The sequence below is a fragment of the Leuciscus leuciscus genome, assembly GCF_965113295.1.
Source record: "Leuciscus leuciscus genome assembly, chromosome: 7".
Lineage (NCBI taxonomy): Eukaryota > Metazoa > Chordata > Actinopteri > Cypriniformes > Leuciscidae > Leuciscus > Leuciscus leuciscus.
Window position 1 is genome coordinate 14,465,994 of NC_138731.1, and position 14,138 is coordinate 14,480,131.

The following is a 14,138-nucleotide window of genomic DNA, read 5'->3' on the forward strand; positions in this document are numbered from 1 at the left end:
GTTTAATTCTAGGACACTTTCAGAATATGGGAGATGATGACAATGGCCTGTCATACCTGGATTGAAGTGCAGCGTCTCATTGTTGCAGAAGTCTGTAAAGCAGCAGTTGCGTTTATAGACGTTTCTGGAGCTGTGGCAGAACACCTGACCCTTGAGCTCTGATGGGGACACACAGGACTTCACTGGCTCCTCCTTCCCATTTATGAGCATCACTGAGTTCCAACATGCTCCTTCTGCCTCCGTCTCACAAGTGTGGTTCACACACAAGTGACATACACACTTTAAGGCTGAGAGAAAAAATGTATAGATTAATATTTGCCATGGGAAAAGTCACTGTCACACCTTTTAAATAAAAGGTTCAAAATAAAAAGCTGTTTTGATAGCTGTGTTGATTGTTTTGACAGAATACTATTCTGACAGAATTCTACCACTAAATATTGCATTATAAATAATCTTCCTGATCCAAATCTACTCCTCTGCATACCAGATAGCTTAGAAAAACTCGATGTTACAACAGAAACTACTGACTCTCTCTTTCCCAGCACTTTAGACACGGTTGCTCCTTTGCGTTTAAAGAAGATTTAAGGAAAATAGTCCAACACCATGTAAAAACCACTCTCTGGCCCTCAAGAAAACAGGCCGAAAAAATGGAGCGCAGCTGGAAGAAAACAAAACTAGAGCTATTTCGAATTTTGTGGAAGGAAAATGTTATTCCATATAGAAAGCCCTTGAAAACTGCTATATCTGCTTACTTTTAGACTCTCTTAGAAGAGAACAAACACAACCCTTGGTATTTATTTGATCCAGTGGCTAAATTAATGGGACATAAAGCTTTAACTTCATACGTTTCCAAACAGCCGCCATGGGTGGTTGCAGTTAAACAGATGAAGACGATGAATATAAAGTTCCAACACCAAGTTTAATACTAATAATCCACAAGACAGGCAAACAGGCAGGACCAACACACTTAAACGGACAGTATGGAATTTTTCGCCACTAGGGGTCGCTAACCTATTTACAATAACAAAGGCGTAGTTTGATGACGCAACATTTGCTAAGAATTATGGATCTTGTCGTCAACGTCAAGCCGACCGATCTAATAATGTTTATGGATGACTGAATACATCGATGCTTTTATCATGACTGTGATATGAAGCAGTTCGGGATTGCTAAGAGACAGGTATCAGCTCCACACGCGACGCGAGTCCCGCGGATATAAAAGGAATATGGACATTTCATTCTACCGAACTACACGCAGAATTACTGTCTGTATATTAGACAAATTAAACTTGTGAGGTAACGCAGCGCTGTTTCACTTGGTCTAACATTACACTAGCACACTAAACTGCATTTGAATGTGTTGAAATGTATGTGTTAGTTTGTCTGTATGAGACTAGCAGTAAGCTAGATCAACATTAGAATAACATACAGATCATATTCTAACATTTTATCATTGTTGAACTACATAACATTGATTAGTTTTATGTAAATGTGCTCACCTGTTTAATAAAGTAACGTTACATGTAGGAGCGGTCGAAGTCTCGGACGTGGAGCTCTCGTTTGTCTATGGGAGCTCTAGGCATCTCGAAAACACCGCGCTGATATTGATTCTCGTTTTAGTTCTCCTTTTGTATCCAAAGTCTGCTTGCCATGGTCCATAATGTTTGAACGAAACAACAACAGCGTGCAAATAGACATTGCGAACTACAAAGTTGTCCGCGTCAGTCGCTTTGGTTACTATCAGAGGGCTCTGGTTCATAGCTCTGGTTGCTATGACAATACGAGCGGAAACCAGGGACAACGCGGATATGACGCCATTGACGGCGACAAAACGGAAATAAAGAAACGGGACGTTTCTCGAATTAAATTACAAATTTCTCCTGGTTTGAAAGTTGTTGGAAACAGTCAGGATAATGTAAGTACACAACTAAAAAAAATATATAACATAGATATAGTGATTTTTGCTATTTTTAAAGAAAAAAAGATACATATTGTGCCTTTAACGTAGACGTGACCGGATAACAAATAGAGGAAAAGGAGAAACTTAAATATACAGTGATAATGAGGAGAAAACGAGAAGGTGTGATTATCTGATGAGTGTCCATGACAACTGACTGGTGGAAAACAAAGACAAAGAACACGTGACTGATGAAAACCAACTGAAAGTCCATGAAAAGAAACTAACTGAACAAAACTGTGACAACAGCACAGCAGATTTATGAACTATGAATTTCTTTACTTGCAAGATTGATACTATTAAAGAGAAAATTAGGTAACAATTTATTGTACAGTGTCCTTGTTACATTTGTTACATGTAGGCTACTTACCATAGCAATAACAGTAAATTATGCATCATTACATGCAACTAACCCTCAACCAAATCCTAATCCTACCCTAACCCTATAGTAAGTACATGTAGTTAATTATTATTACTCAGTACTTAAATATATAATTACACTGTAACAATGACACCTTACAATAGTGTAACCGAAAATGATAACCATGCATGCAACCGTGCTATAGAGCCCCAAGGAAAAATTTCATGAAATTTTTGCAAAAGGAGATGAAGAATTGTCTAAACTTGTTAAATCATCAAAATCAACAACATGCATGTTAGACCCTATACATACTAAGCTACTGAAAGAGACGCTTCCAGAATTTAAGATATGCTTCCTCTTCTTAATATGCTTCCTCTTCTTAATATTATTAATTCATCATTGTAATTAGGATACTATCAAAACCTTTTAAGCTGACTGTTATTAAATCTCTTTTTTTTAAAACAACTTGATCCTGAGAATTAGCTAATTATTTAACTAGTCTCTCCCCTGTGAAGGCCTCCCTTTTCTTTACCTTTGTACAGATAAAATGTTGTCAGGATAATTCCAGTTCACGTGACTACGCGGAAGGGGTAAATACATTTTTAAGGCCAGACAGGTAGTTTGTTGAGGGTTGGTTTGTAAAGGACTACACGCCTGCGCACATATATATTAAAACGCTCATACCTATATCATAGTACCTATGGTACTTATACCTATATGGATCATAGTGCTGCATTTGATACTATCGACCACTCGTAAAATATGTTTGCATTAGTGGAATTGCATTGGTGTGGTTTAAATCATGCTTATCTGACTGTTACCAATTTGTAGCAGTAAATGAAAAGATGTCATATCGATCACAAGTTCAGTATGGAGTACCACAAGGCGCAGTACTAGGACCGTTGCTTTTCATCCTGTAAATGCCACCCTTGAGAGATATCATGAAGCATGACATTAGTTTTCACTGTTATGCTGATGATACTCAGCTCTATATTTCTTTGCGCCCTGATGAAACATACCAATTTTCAAAATTAACGGAATGCATAGTTGATATAAAAAAATTGGATGACTAGTAATTCCTACTACTTAAAGGGGTCATATGATGCTATTTTCAAAAATCATTATTTTGTGTATTGGGTGTAATGGAATACTATGTTAACATGCTTTAAATGTAAAAACAAATAAAAATAAAATAGAATATATTTTTCACATTATTGTAGCTCCTCTATGTCTTTCTAAAATGTGTCGATTTCTACAAAGCCCCTCCTTCCGAAAAGCATTGTGTGCTCTGATTGGCCAGTTGACCCAGTGCATTTTGATTGGCCGAACACCTCAAGCGTTGTGTCGGAAATGAAACGTTGCTTATCATAATCGCAAGCTTCAGCTTCCAAAGCAATTATAAAGATCAATTATCATATTATCTGATTCTCGTATGTATTTGCAGTAGCCTACACAGTTCAACTGAAAGGGACAAACGGCTTCAGCTCTGCTTGAGCGGCCAGTCTGAAACCGAACACGTAGAGTTTGTCATGTTTTCACCACACGTTATAAGCAGAGAACAGAGGATACTATGTTTGTAAACATAAATCCATCTCTGCACTTTTGATCGTAAGAACGACAAGCAAACACTATGGGCCCTATTTTAACGGTCTGAAACGCAAGTATCAAGCGTGAAACGCAAGTAACTTTGTGGGCGGGTCTTGGGCGCTGTTGCTATTATACCGGCGGGATAAATTACTCTTGCGCCCGACGCAAATCTAAAATGGGTTGGTCCGAAGTAGCTTCATTATTCATAGGTGTGGTTTTTTTATTTTTATTTTTAATTTTTTTTATTACAGAATAAAATAACAAGACAAGCTTCAAACCCCCCACCCACCTCCCCATGCATTCATACCACAACCACAATCATCCACACATTCATAGTGTTATGACAAGAAAGCTAAATAAAAGGAAGCACAAAGCAAACAAAATTAATAACATAATAAAAATAAAAATAAAATAAATCAATAATACTGATAATAAAAAATAAAAATAAAAAATAAACAAAATACAATAGAATTAGCAAAACATTTATGCCATAACACATGGCGCACCTTTAAGAAAGTACACCTAATATTTATATCTCTAACTCAAGTAAGCAGACATTCCATTTATTTTCATGCTCAGTTATTCTGTTGTTATTTGTTGCTATAATTGTTTCTAGCATATACTGATAAAACACTCTATTCTTAAAGTGTTTTATACCTAAATTTGATAAAGTTTTAGCTTTAAAAATAAAAATTTTACCCATCAAAATAATCATATTCAAAAAGTGTATGCATTTACCTTCAAAGACACATAACAAAATATTCTGAGGTGTGATTTGCAAAACAATATCCATAGACCTTAACCATAACTGTATACTGACCCAAAACTTAGCCACATGTGGGCAAAAATAAAACAAATGCATCAGGTCCTCCTCCTCATCCCCACAAAACCTGCAACAGGGATCCTTTTCTATCTGCCATTTGAACAAAGATTTTTTTGTTGCAATAATTTTATAAAAAAATTTAAGTTGAAATATTCTGGAATATGAATCGATTGTAGTTCTATAAATTGTTCTAAAATAATCTTTCCACAAAATTGGATCATTAAATTCATCTTCCCAAAACAGGCAAGTTCTGTGTGGAAAAAGTGCAGTGCATGTGATATTTAAATTCCAAATATATATTATTTTATTTATCTTTACACCAGACAACCATTTGAGGCATCTTATTGGTGGAAGACAAACCATTAATTTATTCTTTTTTTCATTTTGCAGTTTCGTTTTCCAAGTTTTAGGAATTGCAGAAATCAGCTGGTTGAATTGTAACTGATCGAGAGAAATGCTAAAAACATTTCTCAAGTTTTCATAAGAAATAAAATCTCCAGATAAATCTAAAAGGTCATTGACAAAAATTAACCCCTTTTTTGACACATTCCTCCCACAACAATGGCTTGTCTCCAACCGTAATGTTTGAATTCATCCAGAACAACTGTGTCTGAATATCTTGAATTGTATCTGGAGGATAGTACTGGAAATTCAACCAAGCTTTCAGTGCATCCTTGAAGAATGGTGATAACTCTTTTAAACCATTTTGAAATATTTTATCAACATGTATTGCTTTTAATTGGTAAAAAGGAAATATATTCGAGAAAAAAGAAAAGGCTGAATATAATCTCTGGCTTGTGATCCATTGTTTGTTGTGATAAATTTGAGCAACCCAGGAGGCTTTCAAGGAACAATCCATCATTTTAAGATTTTTCAAATTCAATCCGCCGTTATCATAAGGATTATATAAATACTGCCTTTTAATTTTATCTGGTTTATTGTTCCATATAAATTTGAAAATTTTTTGTTCAAAATGTTTGAAGAACTTCATACTAGGTGAAGGAAGAAGCATTAGTAAGTGGACAAATTGTGGAATTACTAATGTATTAATCAGAGTTACCTTTCCTTGAATTGTCAGAGAGTTCCCCCTCCAAGGTTGTAAAATTCTATCTGCCTTTTCCATCCTTCTCTCATAATTGAATTTAACAATTTCTTTAAAGTTGTCAGGTAGATGAATCCCTAAAATATTAACTTCTCCATTAATCCATTTAACAGGAACGGAACTATTTAAAATAAAATTTGTGTCTTTTAATGTCCCAATTCTCAAAATGTTACATTTTGCAAAATTAGGTTTCAAACCAGATATTTTTGAAAAAGTATTTAATTCCCTTATTAGTCCTTCCAAAGTGGATTGTGTTGGTTTTATGAAAAAGGTTGCATCATCAGCATACATTGTTAGCTTAATCTCTTGACCATTTGGAAATAGACCTGATATATCTGGATTGTTCCTAATTTTTATAGCCAAAATTTCAATACATAAAATAAAGAGATACGGTGACAAAGGACACCCTTGACGAACTCCTTGCGTTAATAAAAATGTGTCTGATATATGACCGTTATTGATCACTCGACTAACCGGATGATTATAAAAGGTTTCAAACCACTGTATTAAGTTTTTCCCAAAATTAAAAAAGCCAAGACATTGTTTTATGAACTTCCATTGAACTTTATCAAACGCCTTTTCGAAATCCGCAATAAACAACAATCCTGGTTCCTGATGGTTCTCATAAAAATGTATAGTGTCCAGTATTTGTCTCAAGTTGTCTCCAATAAATCTTCCCTTAATAAAACCTGCTTGATTGTTGTTTATAACATCTCCAATTATATTTTTTATTCTTAAAGCAATACATTTAGATAAAATACGAGTATCACAACAAAGCAGGGTCAATGGACGCAATTTTTTAACCATTTGGGATCTTTATATTTCCCATCAGGATTTTGTTTTAAGAGTATTGAAATAACCCCCTCTCTTTGTGAATTAGATAAAATACCTTGTTGAAATGAAAAATTGAAAGATTCTAATAAGGGTTTTTTAATTTCTGCAAAAAAAATCTTATACATTTCGATAGGAATTCCATCGATACCAGGAGATTTACCAGATGAAAATGAATTAATTGCCTCCAATAACTCCTGCTCTGTTATTTCGCCTTCACAACTTAATTGCTGCGAAGTAGAAAGCACAGAGACATTGTTCAAAGGGAAATATTGCTCAGTCACACCATTTGGGGGCTCCAATTTTGCATCGTTAGAATATAGAGTTTTAAAATATTCAAATACTTCCTGCAATATTTCTTGTGGATTTGTGACTAAAACATCATTTCTGTATAAACTCATGATATTCTTAACAAAATTTCTTTGATTTAACCGTAAAAAGTGTGCTGTACACTTCTCTCCCTTCTCCATCCAAGCAGCATGTGACCTAACCATAACTCCGTTTACCCGTTCATGATAAAGACTCTCCAATTTATCTTGTTTTCTTTTAATTCATATTTCTGTTTCAGTAACGTACCTTCTATCTAATAATTGTTGTAGCTCATTTATTTCATCAATAAGTTCTTGTTCCTGTTTTAGGTTTCTTTTTTTCTTAATTGATCCCATCTTAATCGCATGTCCTCTAAAAGAACATTTAAAAGCTTCCCAAACATTATGTGGACTAGAGGAGTTTTCATTATCTTCAAAGAATTCTTTAATACATCTCCTGGTAATATCAACAAATGAATCATCATTTAGAAACGATACATTGAATTTCCAGTAACCCCGTCCTCTGGAACATTGCCGATTATCAATCAGCAATGTAACCAGACTATGATCAGATCTCAAGCAGTCATAGGTGTGGTTTGGGCGTAACGTGAAATAAACCAATCAGAGCGTCATCTCACATTCCCTTTAAGAGCAGGCGCGCTTATTCTATAGCGGATTCCTATTATAACGGCGGGTTTGCCAGGCGCGCGCCAGGAGCGGTTCACAGCCAAGGAGACCGACGTTTTCGTCAGGGCCGTAAAACACAGAGAAGTGACATTGGGGATGAAGAAACACACCCAAATTAACTTCGGTTAAACAGGCGTATGATAATTTGGGTAAATGTGTAAGCTAGATGTATGCTTTTATAATAACTATCTATCTATCTATCTATCTATCTATCTATCTATCTATCGTAATAATGTATGATTTGCAAAAATGAAAACTGCTGCTTCTGTGTAGATGAAGAATCAAAGTGTATGCGCGTTGTGCACACGCTACATTGATTATGGCCAAGCATGCGCCCTTAAAATAGCATATGAATAACATGCGCAACGCGCCACTGACTTTAAACTAGATTTTTTCGGTTAGTGGCGGAATTGTTTTCTAAACCTGCAAAATAGCATGATGGAACGTTTGTGCCGGAACACGCCTCCTCTTTGCGCTGAACGCCCCCGGGAGCGCAAGTGTATTTCTTAGTTAACCGACGTGCGTCTGTGGAGGGAAAAGTCTGCTGTGCGCGGGTGCAAAATAGGAATGATACATGCGTCGCTGTACAAAGTCAATTGCGCTGGGTGCAAGATAGGGCCCTAAGTGTTATACTGCAGAAAACTCTGCATTTGAACAGTCAATAGCAAATACTTTAACACATATTTAAACTTACTCTGGCTCTGAGGCTCTGATTCAAATCCACCAGATTGCCATAGAAAATTTGGAATTTAACCCTTTCTTTTTATAAATAGCATTTGTGCACAGCTTACCTTGTACTCTCACAGGTTCAGGAAACTTTCCTCCATAAAATACGCTGCAAACACAAACATTTGGGTTGTATTGTTCTGGAACAGTGTTGTAAATAAATCTTAACCAAATAAAGTGGTGCTTTTCCTTTCGCTTTTAGTGTTTAATCTCTAAAACACTAATGTCTGTCATTGGACTTTTATGTTAAAGTGGTTCCTGTGTTATTTTTGTAGTCAGTTTGTAGCCTTTCTTGTTGATTAATTTTCCCCAGGTGTTTCCTATTAGCCACTCCCCTCATTACCATGTCAGAGAATGTCTAATACGCTGATTTCACGCAGCCGCCATTTTGAAATCGAAAGTGAGGCTCCGGTGGGAAGAACCCCGGAAGTAAAGATAAACAACAATGCCTTGGATTACCAACCTGAAGCTGCTGCCGCGATTTACACTATTGGATGTTAATATTCAATATAGGATATGTATATAGTTCATTCCTGCTTCGTTTTTTACATTCTGAATTATATATAAAAAAAATATTTTATTTATAAATGAATTTCACTGTATATAGTCTAAAGTATGAAAGAAATGTTTGTACATTTTTAGAATTGACACACCATCATTAAACACAACAATACGCCATCGCATTCACGACTCTCCTGTGATTAAAGGCGACACTTCCGGTTTTCTTCCCACCGGAGCCTCGCTTTCGATTTCAAAATAACGGCTGCGTGAAATCAGCGTATAAAGGGAGAAGTTCCACTCTCAGTAAACTTCCGGCTTCTGAACTGGTTGCAGTTCCACTCTGGTTCCATATGAGGGCACTCACAGGACGAGTGCAGAATGAATGGAGGTCAATGGTGCTATAACCCCTCAAAATCCACTTTTCTCAGGATATAATTTTTTGTCTAGTAATTTGAATGTTGTATTCGAAAGGAGATGCAAAGAAATTATAGTCACTTATTTGCTTTAAAAAGTCTTTTAAAATGTCAATGACGTCACACACATCGTACGACCAGAGATACTGCTTTACGACAATCCTTCAGTCACTTTGGTGCTTTCGCGCTCTGCACTTTCTTTTCTCTCGAGGCATCGACAACACAGCTGACATACACGTGCTAGAAGAGTTTTTGTTTTGTTTGTTTCTGGTCCCGCTTCGGATGCCACGATGCCATCAAGCGGTATCTCTGGTCGACCAATCAGCGTTCATTAGCAGAATGCTAGCGTGTTATGGGCAACAACAACTCAACCTGTAAGAAATCAAAAGGACATAAGTACTCGTTCATTCAACTTTCGACCTATAAACCATGTTGAACTTGCAAAACCTACAATCAAATCTGAGATTTCTCAACGGGAATCGGGTGAAAGATACAAATTTAGCCGTCTAGCTCCATAGACTCCCATTCATTTTGCACTCATGGGCGATCGCCCCCAGTGGAACTCTGGTGGAACTACAACCAAAATTCGGTACAATAGGACTTAATAGGGAGTGGCCAGGCTCTCCGTAGACGGGCTCTGACCATGTTAAGCTTGTTTTGCCATCTGTATAAATAACCCTTGTGTCTCACTTGTATTTTGTCAGTTGTTGTATCGTGCTGTAACTTTCTCCTGCCTTGTGGTTCTTGATTTACCCTGGTTTCCCTGTGTTTTGTTCTTCTTGTGGATTTTACCAATAAATGTAGCTGCATGTGGATCCTCTTCCCAGCCTGCTCCTTTGTCTGCCTGACTGTCACTTCGTAACATTTAGATAGAATAAATCTTTTTGTTGGAGACTTTGAACTTTGTAACTTCGCAGACTGTATACATGCACAAACAGCTACATAACACAAAAAAAAAGAAAAAGGAAAACAAAACAAAAGCATCATATGACCCCTTTAATTCTGAAAAAAAAAATAAAATAAAAAATATTCTAATTATTGGACCTTTAATTATTTTTAAAAAATATTAAAAAACCCAGATGATTCTAATTATTTGACCAAAAACCTCTGCACCTAATAACTAAAAATACTGTCTTAACACTTGATGGCTGCTCTGTCAAGTAAATAATAATAATAATAATTTGTTACATTTATATAGCGCTTTTTCTGAGACCTCAAAGCGCTTTACATAGAAGGGGGGAATCTCCTCAACCACCACCAATGTGCAGCATCCACTTGGATGATGCGACGGCAGCCATATTGCGCCAGAACGCCCACCACACACCAGCTTACTGGTGGAGAGGAGACAGTGATGAAGCCAATCAGTATATGGGGATGATTAGGAGGCCATGATGGACAGAGGCCAAGGGGCAAATTTGGTCAGGATGCCGGGGTTACACCCCTACTCTTTTTCGAAGGACATCCTGGGATTTTTAATGACCACAGAGAGTCAGGACCTCGGTTTAACGTCTCATCCGAAGGACGGTGCTCTTTGACAGTATAGTGTCCCCGTCACTACACTGGGGTGTTAGGACCCACACAGACCACAGGGTGAGCACCCCCTACTGGCCTCACTAACACCTCTTCCAGCAGCAACCTGGTTTTCTCAGGAGGTCTCCCATCCAGGTACTAACCAGGCTCAGCCCTGCTTAGCTTCAGTGGGCAACCAGTCTTGGGCTACAGGGTGATATGGCTGCTGGAAGTCTTTGTTGTTAGGAAACCTGGGTGTGCTCTTTGATACCAATGTTTTATTTGAAAGCCACATTTGTAGCATCTGTAAAACTTCTCGGGTTGTTCCCTGAGAAGGGAACGAGACTCTGCGTCGATACGACACTTTGATGAATGCCCCCAGCGTCTGAAGCATGAATGAAACTATTCCAATTCTGATTGGCATTGCATCATGATGTAACATGTGACAGCATACACAGAAGCTACAAAGGGCACACAACAGAGTTAACTTTTGCAATGAAGCAAGTCGCTCCCAGGCAGGGGAAGGCGTGGCAAAGGGACGCAGTGTCTCATTCTCTTCTCAGGGAACAAGGGTTACAGACGTAACCCGAGACGTTCCTTTTCGTCGATACAACACTTTGGGGAACAAGTACCCACTATGCCACAATGAGCCCTGCCTGTCCCAGAGTGAAGCTGCGCACAGGCACACTTAGGACGAGAGCACTAGAGTGCCTGGCGTAGAAGGAATGTCCAGGCTATAGAATCTGATAAAAGTATGAGGGGTGGCCCATCCTGCTGCATCGCACACTTCTTGGATCGGGGCCCCTGAAAGGAGGGCTCTAGAGGACGCCACGCCTCTGTTTGAATAAGCCCTCATAGCCAAAGGTGAAGGCAAGCAGCGCACCTAATAGACCATAGAGATAGCATGAACGATCCAGTTACTGATGGTCTGTTTGGATGGGGGAAGCCCCTTCTTGGGCGACCCGAAGCACACCAGCAACTGGTCTGACATCCGCCATGAAGAAGACCTCTGGACATAAATCTTGAGAGCTTTGACAGGGCAGAGCAAATTAAGTCTTTCTTCATCCGCCGTCACATTGAGGTGGGGGATGAAAAGCCTGCAGAACTGTAGGCCGTGCCACATTAGATGACACTTTAGGCACATAGCCCGGCCTGGGATGCAAGATAGCCTTAACCCTCTGGAGTCGGCGGTCGCGCTGGCGTGACCAGCTCGCTTTTATTCTTATCAGTGCAAAAGAGACTCAAAATACTCTGTTGATTTTGATCTTACATATAAGTGTTATACATCATTCAAAACTGTTAAATGTCTTCTTTTATTTGTGTACACTCATAATAAAAACAAAATGTTGTGTTTTTCATAAAATAAAGAAAATAAACATGATGCGCATTCTGCCGTCTTTCTCAATGTGAAGTTCATTCTGAAACGCGACAGAAAATGATCTGTAACTCAGCGAATGCTTGCCACACTTACATGAGACATATGTCTTTACAAAGCTTGAAGTCTCTAATTTTAAATGATGTAAATTATATCAAAAACAAATATTCTGTTTAAGTAATCTGTATGAGAGCAACGACATGTAGAGTTTCTCCAGCCCGTGCTCATTAGCTCTAATGTGACCACACCCATGCGCGCAAGAGCAATTGACATGCAAATCGTCCACGTGAAGGAACGCAGACCTGTAAATGCAATCATTACCTCAAAAACAAAGAATCAGACACTTCAGAACTCCTCTGCCTTTCATCGAGTTTGGAAGACTGTGTTTGTTCTGTTCTGTCCCGTTTACCTTGGATTCAACTCAAAGAATTAGAAGAACACGATTTGAAGATGAGACATTTTTAAGGTAAGACATTTCCACTCATAAAAGTAAGCATGTTATTGTTGTATAAACTTTACATTGTAGCAACTAGTCAAACTGGTGCCAGACTAAAATGTACGTTATGAAATGAGATTGGAGTAAAAACATGAAGCCTAATGTTGTACATTGTCCATATATATATATATATATATATATATATATATATATATATATATATATATATATATATATATATATATATATATATAGCATGAGTGTTTACTCTAATATGGTGAATATTATAATGTTTAGACCCGTATTTACTGTTAAATACGGTGTTTGTGGATATCTGCTCAAATGTAGATGGGTAGTTGACAAATGGCCAAGAAAAAGTACTTTTTTTGGAAAACATAACTTTTTAAGAAAAAATACATATATTTATGGAGTATGAAAACTGTAGTTTCAGAAAATAGTAGTGGTCACTCATTTTGTCAATGACTTCACATATTTTTTTCACGTTTTCACTGAACAGTACTGTAAATGTGTCCTATGGTGTGACATTTAAAAAGTACTAAGAAATTATATTAAATAACATAAAAAATACTTGAGACAGAATTGTTCACATTATTAAAACATTATTTTCTTAAAGTGATATTTATTTTACATGAAAGTACTAATTAGAATCATTTTCACCATGGATAGATGAACCTGATAAACTTTTCCCTACAAATGTCAATAAAACTTTTTCGCCAACCTTACAAAACTGTTTGAAATTGTGACTGTGAGATATTATTGTAACTCCCCTAATGCCAAACTTGACTCTTTTTTTTAAAGATATTTTAAAATAAGTATATTTTTCTGTTGTTTTATGTTTGTCACACCATAGGACAAAGCGTCACACTAAAGGACAAAGATAGTCATTGCATAAAAAGAGTCAGAATATATAGTGTTTATTGTAACAATAATAAAGGAGGACATTTGTTTTTTTGTTGAAACTTTATATATTCGTTTTAAAAGCTTGTTAAGGAGGTCTTGTCCTATGGTGTGACATCTGTGTCCTATGGTGTGACAAGCCAAAGCGTCACATCAAAGGACATTTCCTATGACATTTTCTGTCACACCAAAGCACATTTGAGCTTTTGTGGCAGTTAATAACCATGCTAATACTAGCTGAACTGTTATTAGCAATTGGCATGATACATTTGCATAATATTACATAGTCCTGCTGTCAAAAATACAAATTTTTAGATTTAATTTAGGAGTGTCACACTAAAGGACAAAAAAACTTAACAACTTCAGTGGTCTGAAAACATAGTTAAATATTTGAACAATTCTGAGAGAAATACTTGCCATGTGCACTGCTCATGGGCTTCATAGTGGTCTTCAGTCACATGACCTTGAATGGGGTCTTTCAATTAAATTTAGTTGTCCATGATATTGCCCAACTTACATTTACATTTACATTTATTCATTTAGCTGACGCTTTTTATCCAAAGCGACTTACAATTGCTATATATGTCAGAGGTCGCACGCCTCT

The 14,138-nt window shown here is 37.0% G+C and overlaps 1 protein-coding gene across 2 annotated transcripts in view; it reads right to left on the reverse strand.

The window, feature by feature from the left end:
• acvr1c (activin A receptor type 1C) overlaps window positions 1-14,138 on the reverse strand; it is a 122,724-nt gene that overhangs the window by 69,494 nt on the left and 39,092 nt on the right. Inside the window, exons 1-2 of one of the 2 annotated variants that reach the window (XM_082176185.1) lie at window positions 12,502-12,757; window positions 57-287 (exon numbers count right to left, since the gene is read on the reverse strand). In XM_082176185.1, coding sequence (XP_082032311.1) covers window positions 57-210 — 154 coding nt within the window. In that variant the 5' untranslated portion in view covers window positions 211-287; window positions 12,502-12,757. Of the gene's footprint in view, window positions 1-56; window positions 288-12,501; window positions 12,758-14,138 lie in introns of those variants that run through there. The other variant, XM_082176184.1, reaches the window with a different exon arrangement.